Source organism: Anopheles darlingi, chromosome 3 (genome assembly GCF_943734745.1).
Source record: "Anopheles darlingi chromosome 3, idAnoDarlMG_H_01, whole genome shotgun sequence".
NCBI lineage: Eukaryota > Metazoa > Arthropoda > Insecta > Diptera > Culicidae > Anopheles > Anopheles darlingi.
Genome location: NC_064875.1, coordinates 40,451,139 through 40,468,125, shown reverse-complemented (window position 1 = coordinate 40,468,125; position 16,987 = coordinate 40,451,139). Strand labels below are relative to the sequence as shown.

Sequence of the window (16,987 nt, the reverse complement as noted above, 5' to 3'; positions counted from 1 at the left end):
AATTGTTCAATATCATGCATATCATAATTTAAATTTGTAGTGCATGATGTTTGATTATATTCAATATAATCCGACATAGAGTGTGTTAATGTGGGTTTGGTCCAATGAAATGAGAATTCTTCTCCGGGGTTTTCAATGGTAACTTGAGCATATCCATTCGTTGAATTGTAAATTCCTGAATGTATAATAGCTGTGTGGATTGGTTTATCATTTGGTAAAAGTATGCTTCCATTTGCTTGGGAAACGGGCATCTTTATTGTTGTTATTGAGTGTGCGTTAACGGTAATTTCTTCGGGTTCTCCAAGCATACGAATTTTCATATCGATTGCTTTGTTTTTAATTATTAGTTTGCATTTGTCAAAGTCCAATTTAGCTTTTACTTTGGACAATGTTTCGTAACCAAGGATTCCATCAAAGTAATTATGGAATTTAAAAAGATAAAATGGTACAGTTTCTGATTGGAATAGTTTGATTCTGAATTTCATATCAGTAGAATGGGTTCCTGACTTATTTGATATTTTTATTGGTTTGCATTTTATTTTCCATTGTTCTGGGATTAAATCTGGTGAAATGAAATTTTTGTTGGCTCCACTATCGATTAGTACCTTTGCAATTTTCTTGCTAGGTAAATTTATTTCAATGTATGGGAGACCATTAATAGCGTTTATCTCGGTGGGTTTATCTGTAGGGTTATTTGAAAATTCGACTCCTGTTCATGGGTGTCTTCGCACTCGTTATCTTCATCCGATGTGTACTCTTGTTCATTTTCTGAAGGAGTTGGGTCTTTGACCTCGTGATTATAAATTTTTGGTTGGCGGGACCGCATGGAAGCGTCCACTTCCATTGGGGTAATTTTTTGCCTGTCTGATGTTTTTTGTTGGGTGAGATGTTGATTTGGTTGGAAGTTTCGTTGAGTACTTTGTTGTGGTTTGCTACCGTTTTTGTTGTAGGAGTGTTTTGGTTGTTGATTTGGTTTTGCAAATTCTGCGTGTGTGCGTTGCTTTGTAGTTTCTGCGTTCTGAAACTTGCACAGAAAAGCGTATGCACTTTCCAATTCCACTGGTTTGGCTGCTTGGGCGTATCCAAAATATTGTTTGTTTAACCCGTTTATGAAAGCTGCCAAAGCTTCGTTATCAATATACCAGTTTATGCCTTCCCAATTTCGTACAGCCATCTCGTTCTGTCTGCACAAGGTTTTCATATTTTGGAGTATTTCCTTGATCTTCCTATAGTGGACATGAATTGAGTCCTCCATTTTGGTCGACCACAGTTGCGATTGATAAGTCGCTAGGTCGGACTTATCACCGTAAACTGCTTTAAGGATCTCCGCTACCTGCTCTAACTTCGTCGGACTTCCATTAGCACAAATGGTGTCTCTAGCTTTGCCCTCAATTTTGTTTATGATTATTTGTTCATAAACTGTCATCGCTTCCTGCGTGACTCTGTTCCTAAAGAGGTTTAAAGTATTCGCGGCTGTTGTAAGCCATGAATTTAATTGCCTCTTGTTTCCATCAAAGCTAGGAATGGCTTTGATAGGGTCGGGAATACGGAAGATATCCGTACCCGGTTGCACTGGAGCAATATTTTGCATTCGCAGTGTCGAATTTTCCATTTGTAGTATTTCCACTTGGTGTTCGAGGTTTAGAACCTTTTCATAGAACGCTTGGAAATCTACTGTTTGGTTCTCGCTCGTCATTTTCTTACCAAATTTTCTGCTTTTTACCTTTTCGTAAGGGGAGAACTTCGGCATACGATGATGAGTCTTCGTTGGTGAGTCTGTTCCGTACAGAAAGAAGTCACGGTTTGGACAACTTCTGTTCACTTCGTTGGTGAGCTTGTTCTGTACAAAAAGAAGTCACGGTTTGGACGCCTTTTTGTGCACTACGTATCGAGTACCTTCTGTTTTCACTAAACGTGTGGGAGAGGGGTAGGTTGCGAATGTTTCTTAACACAAATCACACACTGATCGGTGGATGATGTATTCACACGGTTTGGTGGTACACTGGAAAAGAACACTTGTATCGCAAACTTTCTGTTTTCACTAAACGTGTGGGAGAGAGGTGGGTTGCGCTCCTTGAACTTGAGAGTTCACGATTGTTTCTTATCACGAATCACACACTGGTTGGTGGATGATGTATTCACTCGGATTGGTGGTACATCGGAAAAGAACACTTGTATCGCGAAGCGCCCGTACGACTGCGCCAATTATGGATGGGAGATGAAGGTTTAAGTTTTAAAAAATAGAATCTATTTATTTGTTAATCGTTTCAAATAAGAACGGGATTAGAATTGAAGGTTGGAACACTCTGAAGGCTGGAACAAGACTGAAGATTGGCTGACCATCCGGACTGGACACACCGGGATGCACCATCGTGGCGGCCACGTGACGCGGGGCCGCTCCGGTTTCGTTGCTCGTGGGAACCGCGGCGTCAATGTTGTGTCTTGGCTTGTGTCCGCTCCGGTTTCGTCGCTGCATCGATGTGGCGTCTTGGCATGTGTCCGCTCCGGTTTCGTCGCTGCATCGATGTGGCGGGTTGGCGTGTGACCGCTCCGGTTTCGTCGCTGGGAGCCGTCGCTGCGTCGGCACATGTGTAGGCTGACCTTGGAACCGCTGTGTCGATGTGGCGACTTGGCTTATGCGTCGGCACATAACTTTATGCGTCGGCACATAACTATATATAGAGACACTTGTCACACGGCAACGAAAGTAGTTCCGTTTATCTATTCTACAGTGGAGTCTACAGTGGAAAGTTTTCTACAGTGAAACGCACAAACCATAACTTTAAACACACAAAACATGCATTATTTCTGCACATTCTGCTTGTTCGTTCCTGCTCCAAAAGCACACATCACTGCACTGCAATGAACAAATTTTTGCTCAAAATTTGTTATGCGCCGTTCAAAAGCTCTTTTCTTTCGTTTGCGATTACGGCACGATATCACTGCTAGTGTAGAAACAGTCTAAGCGCATCGTTGCCGGGTGAAGGAAACCATATGGTTTGCTTAGCTCGTATCCTGCTCTATCTCTACTGCAGCCTTCATCTGCGTATGGGAACGCGATTCTTCTGGCGCTCTCTGCTACAAGTACCTTCACTCCGGAACTCGTTTGCTGCATCGTTTACCCCCGCGGCGACTGTACGAGAGACGCGGAAAGTGGTTCTTCTGGTCGCGCAATTTTGCATATTCCTAGTGCAAATCCTGCGGAACAATAACACTTGAGGGAAAGAGGCCACTCGTTTTGCTTCAAACAAATTGCAAACGACCGACCGGAACCTCTCGCATTGTCGTCGCACGTCGATCTCATCGCGTTTACTTATTTTTGCAGGGTGCCCCGCTGAGCAACAACCAAATACCGACGGTTTCGTACGAAGTGACGCACCGGCAGCAGGCAGCGGCAGCGGCAGCGGCGGCTACCGGGGCGGAATCGAACAATAACAACCGAGCGGTGGTCGCCGGTGGCAAGAGTCCTGGTCTGAGTGGCAACGGTAGCCACGGGCCAGCCAGTGTGCCACTGCTCGCGGCTTCGACGCCACAGCAACCAAGCTCACCGACCAGCACACACCATCAGCCCAGCCCTAGCCCTAGTCTGGGTCATGCAAATCAAATGCTCAAACCACCACCATCTGCGGCAACCGCAGCAGCAGCAACAGCAGCGCCAGGAACGCCAAACACCAGTGCGACCAGTGGTAACGGTGCTGGAGGTCAACTGCAGGGGGCCGGTTCCTCGCTAAACATTGCCAGCACCCCGAACCCCCAGGCGCAGGTGTCGAAACGAAAGGAAACACTGGAAGCGAAGCGGGAACGCAAAGCGGCCAAAACGCTCGCCATCATCACGGGCGCGTTCGTCGTCTGCTGGTTGCCGTTCTTCCTGACCGCGCTGCTACTTCCACTGTGCGAAAGCTGCTCCATCAACGATACGGTTGCGTCACTGTTCCTGTGGCTCGGTTACTTCAACTCGACCCTCAACCCCGTCATCTACACCATCTTCAGTCCCGAGTTCCGGCAGGCCTTCAAGCGCATCCTCTTCGGTAGCCACCGGTCAGCCACGTACCGGCGCGGTATGCTGTAAGGGGCCAGGGACCCCGCCAGGGGGGAACCGAGCGTTCCTTTCTTCTGTCCCCAGTACTGCTACGCGAGCAGAGAGCGGAGAGAGAGAGAGAGCAGGTAAGTCCATAGATTCTTAGCCTTCCTGTGACGTCAGATGGATGATGACGTGCAGTGGCAGATTGTTGAAATGATGGTTGGATGGCAGGAAAGGACATGTTTTGGTTTGTCGGGCGACGGAAAGCAATCGAATTGACCACCGGGTACCATTGATGATTGGCCCTGACGATAGCCGGGAGCTGTTGTGCCGGGTTTGTTTGGTTCCAGTGATTGAAGCGTTGAGCAGCGTATGACGTGGATGTGTGCTATCGTGCTGAAGGGTTGTTCCTGTCGTCTAATGTCTAATGTGACTGCAATGCGAATAACCACAGCTTCGTCCATAGAGCAGGACAAGGAAAACACAGCAATACCCTATGAGAGTATTACTCCTAACGTACAGCAGCTATGTATTGGAGCTCTTCATGTGAGGGTTTTTATTTGGGTGAAATTGTTGTGTAACAGCGAACAATTCGTCATTTAACATAGAGCCTCCTTTATCTGAGGTTGAATTTAATTTCAGTTTGACGATTGAATAACACCTTTCAGGGGAAATTTAATTTCTTCCCAGCCAAGGTATTCGATAGGGCTGGAAATGCACTGTGAAGAAAATTTCTTAACACTTAACGCCCCATGCATTTACATGTATTTATATGGGAGTATATGGTGCGTTCTAAGTATTTTTGCCATTTATTGGCAATTCACTCAGAATATACTATTGATCAAATGACTACCTCGAGTCGACAAAGAAAAAACAGCCCTTTTTTGAGTATTTTGCAAGAACATTTGGGATTTAATAGCTGCAATTTCCAATCTGACAGTTGCTTTTAGTTCTTCAAAAGCCTTGGTTTGCCTGACATACGCCTGACTGCTCAAATAGGCTCACAAATTTTTCAAATCGTGAAAAAAACATATTTTTATGATGTTTATTTTCTCCTATTTTTGTACCTATAAATTTAGTTTGAAGCATATAAACTCGGATTTCAATCGGTTTTATTGTGTTCAAAAGCCGATAAAAACATTTACCTTGATTTCGAACCCGAGAAAAACAAGTATAAGCGCACTTTTTAATGTTGATAACAGACTGGCAATTTGTACGTAGAGCAGCAAATACTAATTTTACGACGTAACTTATAACCTTCGTATAAAAAATTGCGGCAGTCTCGATTGCCAGTAAGTGTATACGTGCCGCCGTTTTGTGTAGCCACAATATTTGCTGGAAGAATGATTTGTTTTCCGAAGAATGCTTCAATCACTGAGTGAACTTGAAAATGCTTGATACTATGAACATTGTTCATACGTTTTTCAACGATATGTAAACCCAATGCTTTGGATACCTTTTCTAAAAAGGTGCATCTTTTATTGTTTTCTTCGGCCATATTTCAAATGCAAGTCGCTGCTATTGGCATTTTTTTGCTGCTATTGGCATAATGTCTAAAATATTGAGAAAAAAAAAGCCAAAGTCCAACGTCGTATTGACCGTATCTTAGTGTAGCCCTTGTGTGCGTGCTAATCCATACTTACATAAATGCTAAGCACTCATCATAAAAGCATATATTTTCAGAAAAAAATGAAAAAAATGCCAGGTAAATTGTTCAAATTACATGTTTTCCCTTACAAATATGTATGGTTCTGGTCACACCCATCCGTTGGTCCGAGGGTTAAGTAGGGTAAGAGTGTGCACTTTACTTTTAACTCGCTGTATTCCGCTAAGGAAAGGAGTGTTCATCCTGTTAGCTACTCCAAATGAAAGTATGACTCTGTAGCTTTAAATTGTGGAACAACTGTTTTTGACAATGCTAATACCTTTTGATAAAAATGCATATAAAGAATAAATAAAAACTGCCCACTCTTACCCCACCACCAGGCCAAGAGTGCACATCACTATTTCATATGCATCTTTGTGGTATATACTTTGAAACACACTAACTTTTGTGGTGGTAGGTTCCTTTCATTGTGATCGTTCACCAAACATAGAATAACTCACTTTAAATCAATTTTATATCATGCCCAGCCGAAATTCCAAACTACTGAACGATATAACGTTTGGGCTCATTGACCTTTTGCTTGCTGCCGTTGTGTTGCGATCGTTTGCAAGTATGATTCTTGATGTTTTTTACGATTACAGCGCTCATGTACATGATTTGAAATGTTCTATAAAATGACCTAGATTGGAAAACGGAGTCATGGTATAGACATTATAATTCCGAAACAGTTGGAAACTTTTTGAAGCCATTTGCATCTGTTGAAGCCAAGCCTTTGTGCGTGAGAACTACCTCATCTAATAGATGGATGGAGAACTTCAGCAACAAACGTTAAATTTTATGCTTCATACTGTAAGCTACCGTTTGCATGTCTTCCGTATCGGCAGCATCACGATCACAGCTCCGATGAAGGTTGACCGGCTCCACGCCCAGCCTAATCACACATCAAACACGCACCACGTACTTGACTTTGGATAAGCTGATGGTACCGCCGAGACCACGTGGCCCGAAAAGTTAACATTTGGGGGTCACAACCCCGCCTCCCCTCCACTCCCAAAAGGGTTCGTGAGCTCCGAAGTGTCGCGTGAAGCCAGAAAGCCACATCGATGGCGGTGAATGGGTGGGTGGATCGGTGGGTGGGTCTAGGGCGTTGTGTTTGAGGTTAGCTCATTAGCTTCAAGAACCTTATTAGGAGCCCATAAAATGTCCCAAGAAAACGTCCCTCCACCAGCAGTCGGGCTTCGTGCCTGTGACCCTCGACTCCGCCACATCCTTCTACGGAGGCCGCACATGCCCCGGAAACTCCCCAGGACCACCACCCGGCCGGCTACCAGCCAACCGGTTTGACGGTTTGACCCTTTGACAAAAATTAATTACCCCATCAATGGTTGACTGAACCTCGAACCCCACGTGGCCCTCACCCTTGCCACCATCCTCTCATTTCCCTTTTCCCATCCCATTGTCTCTGCAACTTCTTCGCCAGTTTTTGTTTCTTTTTTCTTTGCTTTTTTGCCCATCTTCAGCCTCCCACTTCCGGCCCAGGATCCGGAGGAAAAACAATCCCTGGTATGGCATTCATCCAGATCGCTTCGGACGCCAGAAGGGGTAGTGGTGGAGGTGAAAGGATGAAGAGTGGTCTGGTTTGATATGGATCTAACCGGCTAGCCATCCGGAGCAGGCCCGATTAAATAACGGACGCGCTGTTTGTTGGTTCAAATTGTTTTCCTCCACTCTCTCTCTCTCTCTCTCCCGTGCCTCTCGCTCGTACCGGAAACCCAACAGCCGCCGGCAGGAAGGGTCTCTCGAGGGCTGTGAGAAGCAGCACCACGATGCTGCCAAACCGTTTCGCACACTCCAGACCCGGACACCAGCGGTAATGGTGTGATGGGGTTTCGGAAACGGAACGGCTTCTGGCTTCCTTTTGCTGGTCTGCAAAAGATTGCATCCGATATTGAAATCGCTCCACCAACTTCTGCACCACACGCACACACAGACAAGAAGGATGCGAAGCCAGAAAATTGGCTTCCACAGGACGCCACATAGAATGGAAAAAAAATAGTCGTGGACCAAAAATGCAGACCACAATTCTGTGCTGTGGTGACATGGTCCCTAGAGAAAGGAGTAACCTTCATAACGGAACGGAAGACGACGACGACGACGACGACGACGAATCACGACAATCGCTGAAGGGATGCAAAAAGAAAACCGACGAAGAATTCCAAAAGGCGAACGAAGGAGGTCGAAGGAGGCGCAGAAGCTGAGTCCTTTTTTCCCAACCATACCACGACGATACCCTCACGAATCATCGGTCCCATTTGAATGGCCGAATGGGACTTCGACTTCTTTCTTTCCATTCCGCTGGGTTGGGGCCCGGACCGGGTTGAGCGCAACGTTTGCGATGCGATGCAGAACCCGTTATAATTCATTATCATTCGATGTCGATCTTGGGGGAAATTGCTAAATTTCATAATTTAATTGAATCTTGGTGCCATTGTCCATGTCCAAGGGAGTGATGTGGTTCCCGGCAACCGACAAACACCGCAGAAGCGGAACATCATCATCAGCTCGTGACAGCCCACAACACCCTATCGGTCCTATCTGCCCGGTTCCATCCCGTTGATATCTTCTTCTTCTATTTTGCTTGTGAAGCTATGCGTTCGCTCCGTGAAGTTGGTTTCCCCTGGGAGAATTCACATCGATTTGCAGTTCACTGGACTGGAAAACGGGCAATGTGTTAGTGCTGGTTGTAAGTAAGCGCCAGGATGATGCGAAGATGCAAATGCAAGCAACGGAACACGATGGCGTGGCGTGTCACTACGAGGGCCTTTGGATTTATTTCTCTTTGAGCTGCATCTTGCCAGAATGGAATTCGTATTCGTGAACTGAAGCTCAGAAAAAATCGATTCTGACATTCTATGATGAGCTGTTCACAGTCGCTTCAAGCCATTTCTTGGGCCAATCTGCACCTCTGAAGGATTTTATGGAAGGACTCTTACTTATTTATTTCTTTTGCTGTTTCGATCGATTGAGCGATGTCAAACAAGCGATGCACACTTATGCAAACAATTAAGCAAACTGAAGTGACCTAGCCTTCTGCATTGCGGTACGGACTGAGAGAAGAATGAGTAATGTTTCTCAACGTTTCGGCAGGTACGGTGATGTTGAACAGAGAGTGATGCGAGTTAGAGTTACTCGATGGTACTAACTACAACGAAGTGGCATTGTGCAGAACTGACATTTATTAATGAATGAATGGACATGTTTTCTTGTCGGTATCAGCAGCTAATAATTACTATTCCTTGGTGCTCACTCGTTGGAGAAGACTGTACCGTTGTCATGAAATGTTGATCTTGACCTATTGAAGATCCGTTTGTTACATACCGATTGCCGAAGTTCAAAGGAAATGAGGCAAGTGCAGCGGTATATGACAACTCTCAAGGATCCCATACAGTGCCGTAGAAACTGTGGGAGCAAATAATTTGATCTCTAGAATGTAAAGTTATTTGAAGTGTCACCTACCATTTAAAGGACAAATAAGACCCTTTTAGTGTAGTGTTTTTGTAATAAGTTACGTGTAGATGTTAAAAATGTTTTTTTGTTTTAAATTTTACTTTATTAAATTCCATTGTTGACGTCGATTCAATTTATTGATATGATTTCAACAGTAAACTGTGGTTTATTTTTAATAAGGTTTCCATTCTTGCAAATAGTTTTGATATGTTAGAAAAGAACTGTAAAAAACCTGAACAGAAGCTTAAACTATGAATCCATTAATCCGTTTCGAAATTATGACCTTGCTCTTTTGTTTATTTTGTACTGAATGAGTCGTTGTATACCAGTTTTCTATACTTTAGTATAGTAAAGGTCAACAAATCTGATGTATCAATACATCCAAAAGATGCATCGTAAAAAGGGTCAATCAAATCCCACCTCAACATGTACAATTCTTTCTATGGTGAAGAGACTGCCTGTCAATATGGAACCCACAAGGCTAAAATTACGTTAGCATGCACATAATCGAATTCAAATAGCATGAATCATGAATTCAGCTGCAGCTTCACATGAGGGAACATGTCATGATTTTTCATCTAACTCCCTTGGTACTTGTTAGTTGACTGTTAGTGCGGTTCATTGTAGGTAGCGACCATTACACGATAATGGATTTTGTGGCTTCTCGGGACATCGACAACTCGTATGCTTTTCTGCGTTTTTAAGTAACTCCGCCATTTTTCAGCCAATTTTGAAAAATGAACAAAGTGTATTTAGGACCATACAATGCCATTTAATTTGAACTGCATATCAATCAGACGATTGATTGATCAATCAGATGTTGATTGCTGTGTTCTGGCTGGATACAATTATGGAACAGGCACAGCATCATGAATATATCATTATATTGCAACTCTAAATTGCATTCAACCCGTGTCCTCCCCTCGTCTAACTATCTAACGTGCGTTGTGTGTTCCTCAAAAGTTGATCGTAGAGCATCGATCCATCGATTCCATCATCGATAAGGAATCAAGTGTCAATCTAATATCTCAACACCAGCGATGTACGATTTCGTGGAGCACGATAATTGCAACGATGATAAGAAAACACAAACTCTAATTGATAAACATCTTTGCGCACCCATGTGTGAACACCGACCGACGAGCGAGTCAGAGAATCGTCATCGAAATCGTCGTTCAAACCGAGTGGCATTCGAAGGTTTCGCTCTAAAACGGTCAGCAAATATTGGTTCACAATTTCGTTCGATTTGCTTCGTCCCATGAAGCATCGCCACACATCTTCGGTCCGGTGCGGCGGGAACGATGAAAGGCGGCACACAGTGATCGCACGTGACAAGACTGCCACCATCGAGCTCAAACTTTCGCCGGCGAAAGCGCTGCCACCGCCGGATGGAAAAGGCACAAAAACCTTGGTACACCGTATGGATCGCATGGTGTGTGAGTGTGTGTGTGTGTGTAACTGGAGTGTGTGATCACCTCGTAGACAAACTCTCCACTTTCCTCCGCATGGGCTGAGCGTTCGATGCACAAACCAGATGAAGGACAAAGTTAACCTCTCATGGGTTCTCCGAACGGCATTCTGGTTCTGGAAGGCGTTTGCTGTCCATTTCTTCCAATCGTACCAACCAAGCACCAGCCAGCCAAGGGTACGAAGCGTCCGTCCGCACTAACAAATCGCATCGAGCATAAAGTGGAAAAATTGTTCGATCAATATTGACCGATTCTATTACCGATGGGATGAATGCTGACCGGCCCGACCCGGCCGGATTCCGTTCTCATATGCAGGCTCATGGCTGACGAAGTGCAAGCCCTCCACACAGCCACAGACAGACAGGCGGACAGGCGGACAAACGGACACACTCCATCCTTCCGTCAAAAGCATACGAAGCCATTAGCGTAACGCGCTGCTACTCGCTCAATCTCGTTTGCTGTTTTCCTTATTCCCTGTTCAACTCTGGCCAACCCACTGACCGATTCCTTGAGAAAGTGCTGCAAACGGTGCCGGCTACGAATGCTCGAGCAAACTTCCAGCAGCTGCTGGCGCCCAAGTGGCGTCCTTACTGACCACCATTGCCATCGCCATCGCCATCATCATCATCATCCTGAGCATCGTGAATCGCTCGTTATCGGATTCGCTAGGGTGAATGCATTTCTTGAGAAAACTTACTTTCAATCCGGCGCACATCCGGTGTGATCCGGGTTGCTTGTGCTTGTGTGCTCGAGTTCCCGTTTGCTGCCACATACTGCCAGAGCATGCAGATGCACGCCATTCGAACTCCGTTCAAGCAGAAAATGCAAAAGTGCCGACCGTGCCAAACGCCGGGGGGGCTCTTCACGAAATTCCATCAAAACATCAATCGAAATACCAACCAAGCGTTGAATCAATTGGTACCTCCACTTGAAGGCCATCGGAACTCGAAGCATTCGCTTCTCGGCCGATAGCATCCAATTGCTACCTTCGGAATGGAACCATCGCAAACAACGCGTGGCAACGCGAGAAGGAGCTAGCGGAGCTACCAGCCACCAGTCGCTGCAAAAGGCAAACTCAAACACACTCCAAAACGGACCGGGAACGCCTTTGAAGACTCTGTCTGTCAGTGCGCAATAGGTGCTTATATTCCAATTAAAATATCACACCAGGTTGCACCCTGCGGTTCCCGTCCGTCGTCATCACGGGTGTTCGCGATCTTGTTGCTTGTTGCTTAGCAATCGATCCAAGAGGCCAACTCGAGGCGCGCTTTGAACATGACATCTGTCACCGAAACCGAGGACCATTTTAATGAGCAAATCGCGGGCGCGGGATTGTATAAGGAGCAGACGAACCCCTTTGTGAACTTGCGTACCGTTCCTCGAACAATCGCCCGCGATTTGCTCATTAAAATGATTCTCGGTCGATGCTGGTGGCTAGTGTTTTAGTGACTCCTACACCAACCTCGAACGAGTGCGAGCACAACCCTTTTTCGGCAGACATGGGAGAACCAGAATAGATGTCGCCATTTTAATTACGCTTATAGCATCAATAGGGTGGTTTCTACATAAAAAAGATGACTATCATTTTGTTGTAGTTCCTTTTCCTTATGATTTTTGGCCAACAGACTGATGATAATCGACACACGCTAGTAAGCTGTCATAAGACGTGAGATTTTTAAAGCGTTTTTCTCTTATAGAAAATAATGAAGAAGATTTTCGAACGTTAATGGAACAAAGGAAGCTGCAGAAAGCCGCACATCTTGCAGAGAAACAAATTGGTCAATGTATGGTACAATTTAACCGAACCTGATGAATGCTAAAGAACAAAGAAAAACTCGTAATAGAAATAATATCAAATCAAAAACATATAACAAAAACCAAAGCGTAGAGCAACCAATAAGTTGCCGCAAAAGCGTACTACTTTCAAGATATGCGAAATACGTTTGTTTTGGTACGGTGATTGTGACTTATGTATTGATGTCAGTCGTGTTTTTGGAACATTCACAATAAGCAAAACGACTGAGCAATTAACAATCCTTTTGACAAAATGCTGTACAAATTCCAACTGGGGAAAAAATGTTTTATGAATGTGATTTCACATGCTTCTCTTTCACATGCTTCTGATTTCAAGGGAGATCAATTACATTGATTCCAGCTAGATTCTCAGCTCCTGCTCCTATTAAAACAAAGACAAACACACCATGGTATGCAGAAAAAACCGTATTTCATGCCTGAAGAATAGCCCGTACCTTCACCGAGTCTTAAGAGACCAATTGAGCATAAATGGTACAGTTTTGGTCAACATCTTCGAGTAAAACTCTACCGATATCGTTCGTGCCAGCTGCGACGAAATCATAACACGTTTGCACAGCTTTATCATACCAAAAGTGGACAAACATGTAACGGATTAATATAGCAAACTTGTGGAAAGTGGAATAATATTAAATGGAAAATCGGTGGATTAATTAGGATAATTAGTTTTGCCAAACGTGCACTTTTCTTTAGTGTATGCGTTTCGAAATGCATCTTCCTGTGTGTTTCGGCGCTCGGTGGTTGATGAACCAAGTACCGAATGCACCCACGAAAAACCAGGGCTAGCACGGCTGTGAAAACTGTGACGGAAACTGTTGTGAACGGCCGAAAAGTTTCCTCTCCATCCGTCCGGTAGACAGACGCAGACCATCTCGTCGTTTATTACCGCTTTGCCTCCATTTGGACTGCTTTTCTTTATTCTATCTTCTTTTCTCTTCATCACAAAAGGGTGGAAGAGTGAAGCAGCTTTTCTTCTGCCAAACAAAAACCATACAGCAGCAGAAACGAATCTAATGAGGCACAGTTCCTTGCTCCGGGTTTCGGGACGGTCCAGGATATTAATTATCACGAGCGAACCAACGACCCAGTGCTCTCAAAAGTTTGGAAGCGGAAAACGCCCGCGGATCATTCCTCTGTCTCCTATATCCATTACAATCTACGGTGGCCGCGAAAGCGCGAACCATTACACGGAACCAGGGGAAAATTCACATTTCAGGTGTCATCCTGTGCTGCATCATTAAGAATGTTTCCTCAGTAGCAGAACGAAAAGTTCGTTGCGTTCATGAAACTGTCATATCCGTACAAAAAATATAGGTTTGTGCTTTAGCAACTCCTTTTTCCATATGAGTATGACAGATTCGTTGGCGCAACGCAACATTTTTGCTTTTGTGGAAACAGCTTAATGGAGGGGGCTATGGTTTAATACTAGTCGAGGTTCATTTTTGAAGATGTTTTTGGGGCAGAAACCGTTAAACTTTATTTTTTCAAATGACTATCATATTAAACGTCAACTTTTCATAAACATTTGGGGAAGATTCGTTAAAAGCTACCTTCATGCCATCCAATTTGAAAGACAAACCTGCAAAATGTACATTTTGCCCATCATAGATTTCTGCTGGATCATCAGAAATGTACAAACCCATATTTTCGTAACGTAACGTAAGTTTTTGGGAAACGCGATTCAAAGAAACAACATGGCTCAATAGCCATGTATAAGGCCCAGGTTTTCAAAGATCAACATCTTTGTCAGTTTTGTTTCGATTGATCCTAAAATTTCACACAATACTCATCAAGAGATAAGCATTCAAGGAAAAATGTTGCTACTGTCGTGGTCGTTCAGCGCTAATAAAATTGCGCTTCTCGACAAATGACAGTCCATGAAAATTTCTTTACTATGAAAACGGCTATCATGGCCAGTCACCTTAAGATCGAAGCTCCGAAACTCCGAAAGCAGGATTATCAGTGCAAAATGGCCCCTATCTACCTGACGCCATTACCATTAACCGTCGGAATGGTTTGCATTAGGTTCGCGGAGCGGAGCAACAGAGCAAACAATGGATTACGCGCTCGATCGTCAAAATGGTTTTCCAATTCAATCCGTACGACGATGTCGTCGCTTTGATGTTGAGCTTAACTTGCCCCGCGATTTAGCATGCGTCAATACCCTTCAATCAGACCCGGTGGCCCGCTAATCGACTTTCCTTGATGTCTTTGTCGCCGGGACGCGCGTAACCTGGAATGGTTTCTCACTAGTTTTAATTAACACGCGCCCCGAACGCGCGAAAACACATTTCCAAACACTGCCATCACTCACCCCCTACCCTCTTTCTCTCGCTTTCCTTCTTTATTTACATTTCAGATATCCGGTTGGTGGTGGCCAAAGTGACGATCAAACCGACACCCTTCTATGCGTCGCTCCAGTGCAAAAGACGACGAGAGATGCGATTACGACAACCAGGGTAGCGGCCTACATGGATCGACGGGATGGAAGGGTACATGCTCGGCGTACACATAACTCAGTAACTCAATTGTGCGCCACATATCCTGGATCGCAGCAACCGCGAAGTTGAAATGGCGACCTCCGGACTCCGGAAACTGTGTTCGGTTGTGACGTGATGTGGGGCACGAACGTGTGCGTATGTGTGTGTGTGTGTGTGACGTGTGTGCCTGTAGGACACGCTTTAGTGGCGCTTTCTTCCTCCCCCTCCCCACCCGCTTTCCAGCAAACCACCCTCCCACTACGTGATGAGCTCCTCGTGGTTGTGGTGGTGATTTGGTTGCTAAGAGGCGGCCAACGAAAGGCGGGAGGATCCACCCCCTAACCCCTCCTAAAGCGGCCCTACATTGGCGTTTATTGGTGTGTAACGTAAGTGTGCATGTGTGTATGTGAGTCTATGCGTTTTGCTATTGGCATCTTCGAAGCGAGGTTTCGGCGCGGAGGGACTTTTTTTGTAAAGAAGAACGAAAGGGTGACCCACGGGGTGCGGTTTTTCGCTTATTCGTTTAGTGCTCTGTCACACACACACCAGCGTCCTTGTAAAATATCTCCATCTCAATGCTGGCGTGCTGGTCGGACGGGGAGGGTCACGTTTTCACTGTCGGAAAGTGTGCGAACGTCTTCGCCGTTGCTAGGTCCCGGGCACCTTCTTTGCCCAATTTCTTTTCTTTATTTGTTGCCATCGGGCGGCAAACGCTTTATCGTTCACCATTTTGAATATCCTTCACACTCACACCTTCCCTTTCTTTATTTCACCTCCTCCTCCTCCTTCTCCTCCTTCTCCTCGCTCACCACAGTATTATTGTGCACGCCATTTTTCCGCGAACCCAAACGAAACGAGAATCCGAGAACCGGCGACCTCGCCTTTCGCGCCTTTCGAGGACGAGTTTAAAGCCAAAATACTTTCGCGCGCACTTCACTCACTGGTGTTGGTGGTGATGGCACGAGCAGCAGCACGAGATGATGATGCGATGGCGGCAATGACGGAACGGTACGGGAGAATACAAATAATCCAGCGTTCGGTGACGCGAACTTGGTCCCGAATGTCAATCCCATCGCGTTGGCGGCGCCCGGCACCACCGTGGCCATAGATACGCACGCACAGCCGAGCCCGATTGGTGACTCCAGCATCTGGCAGTAGGCCACGGGATGGTAGTCGAGGGGTTGTTAGGTTTCCCGCAGAACATTCTTCATCTTTTTCTTTACCTTTAACGCGACTTTTCGGGAATTCTTTTCGGAGCAAACCAAGGAATGATTAACCTCACACCTTACCTCGCGTCATAAATCGCTTCCATCACAGTGTGTGTGTGTGTGTGCACGCGCGCGAGCTGCCCATTTGCCCGTAAGCCTTCTGTTGAAAAGGATTCGATTTGTAGCGTTTGCGCTCCTCACCATGTGGCCCTGATGATGATGATGATGATGGGATCATGCGTTAGCTGTCTGCTTCGTATTCATATGTCAGCTTATCATTCCGTTTTGCTGCTGCTTCCGGCGGTAACGCGGATGATGGCCATCATAGCGACCCCGAGACCCCTAGCGGGATCCGTTGTAAGAGGGTTTCGATTACACCGAACACCGACCTACTGCTTCCGCTCTTCCAAACACACACACACACACACACACACACACATACGAACGCTCGTACGGTTTTGTTGTATTCATGAGGACACGAAGGAGGCGACGCCTTCCTTCGATGGCATCATGATGATGATCATGACGAAGCATTAAGAAGTTGTTGGAAACCGAAACCACCGAAACAGCGAAAGGCCGGCGCAAGCCCAGACGTAATTCACGCCGGGCGCGTGGCACGGCTTAAACTCATCCCTCTTCGCATCCCTTCTTCCTTCGTATTGCATCGTCCTTCTTCTACTTCTTGGGCTACTTGGACGACTTCACGATGGCGATGACGAGATGCTTTTTTGTGGCCAAAAATATGACTACAAGGTCGAACAGAGGGAGGAGAAGCGGGTGAGGGGTAGGAAGGATACGCATCACATTGTTACTCCGTCAACCCCCTTCGAGAAGCGAGGGGGTGGGGTTAGGGGGAGGTGCGCAATAAAGCGCATGGCACCCGC

At 45.6% G+C, this 16,987-nt stretch overlaps 1 protein-coding gene across 1 annotated transcript in view; it reads left to right on the top strand.

Moving 5' to 3' along the window:
* Positions 1 to 15,038, top strand: part of LOC125955990 (5-hydroxytryptamine receptor-like) — a 78,838-nt gene extending 63,800 nt beyond the window's left edge. Inside the window, exons 10-11 of the mRNA XM_049687381.1 lie at positions 3,326 to 4,164; positions 14,775 to 15,038. Coding sequence (XP_049543338.1) covers positions 3,326 to 4,069 — 744 coding nt within the window. The 3' untranslated portion in view covers positions 4,070 to 4,164; positions 14,775 to 15,038. The remainder of the gene's footprint in view (positions 1 to 3,325; positions 4,165 to 14,774) is intronic.
* Positions 15,039 to 16,987: the final 1,949 nt, after the last annotated feature.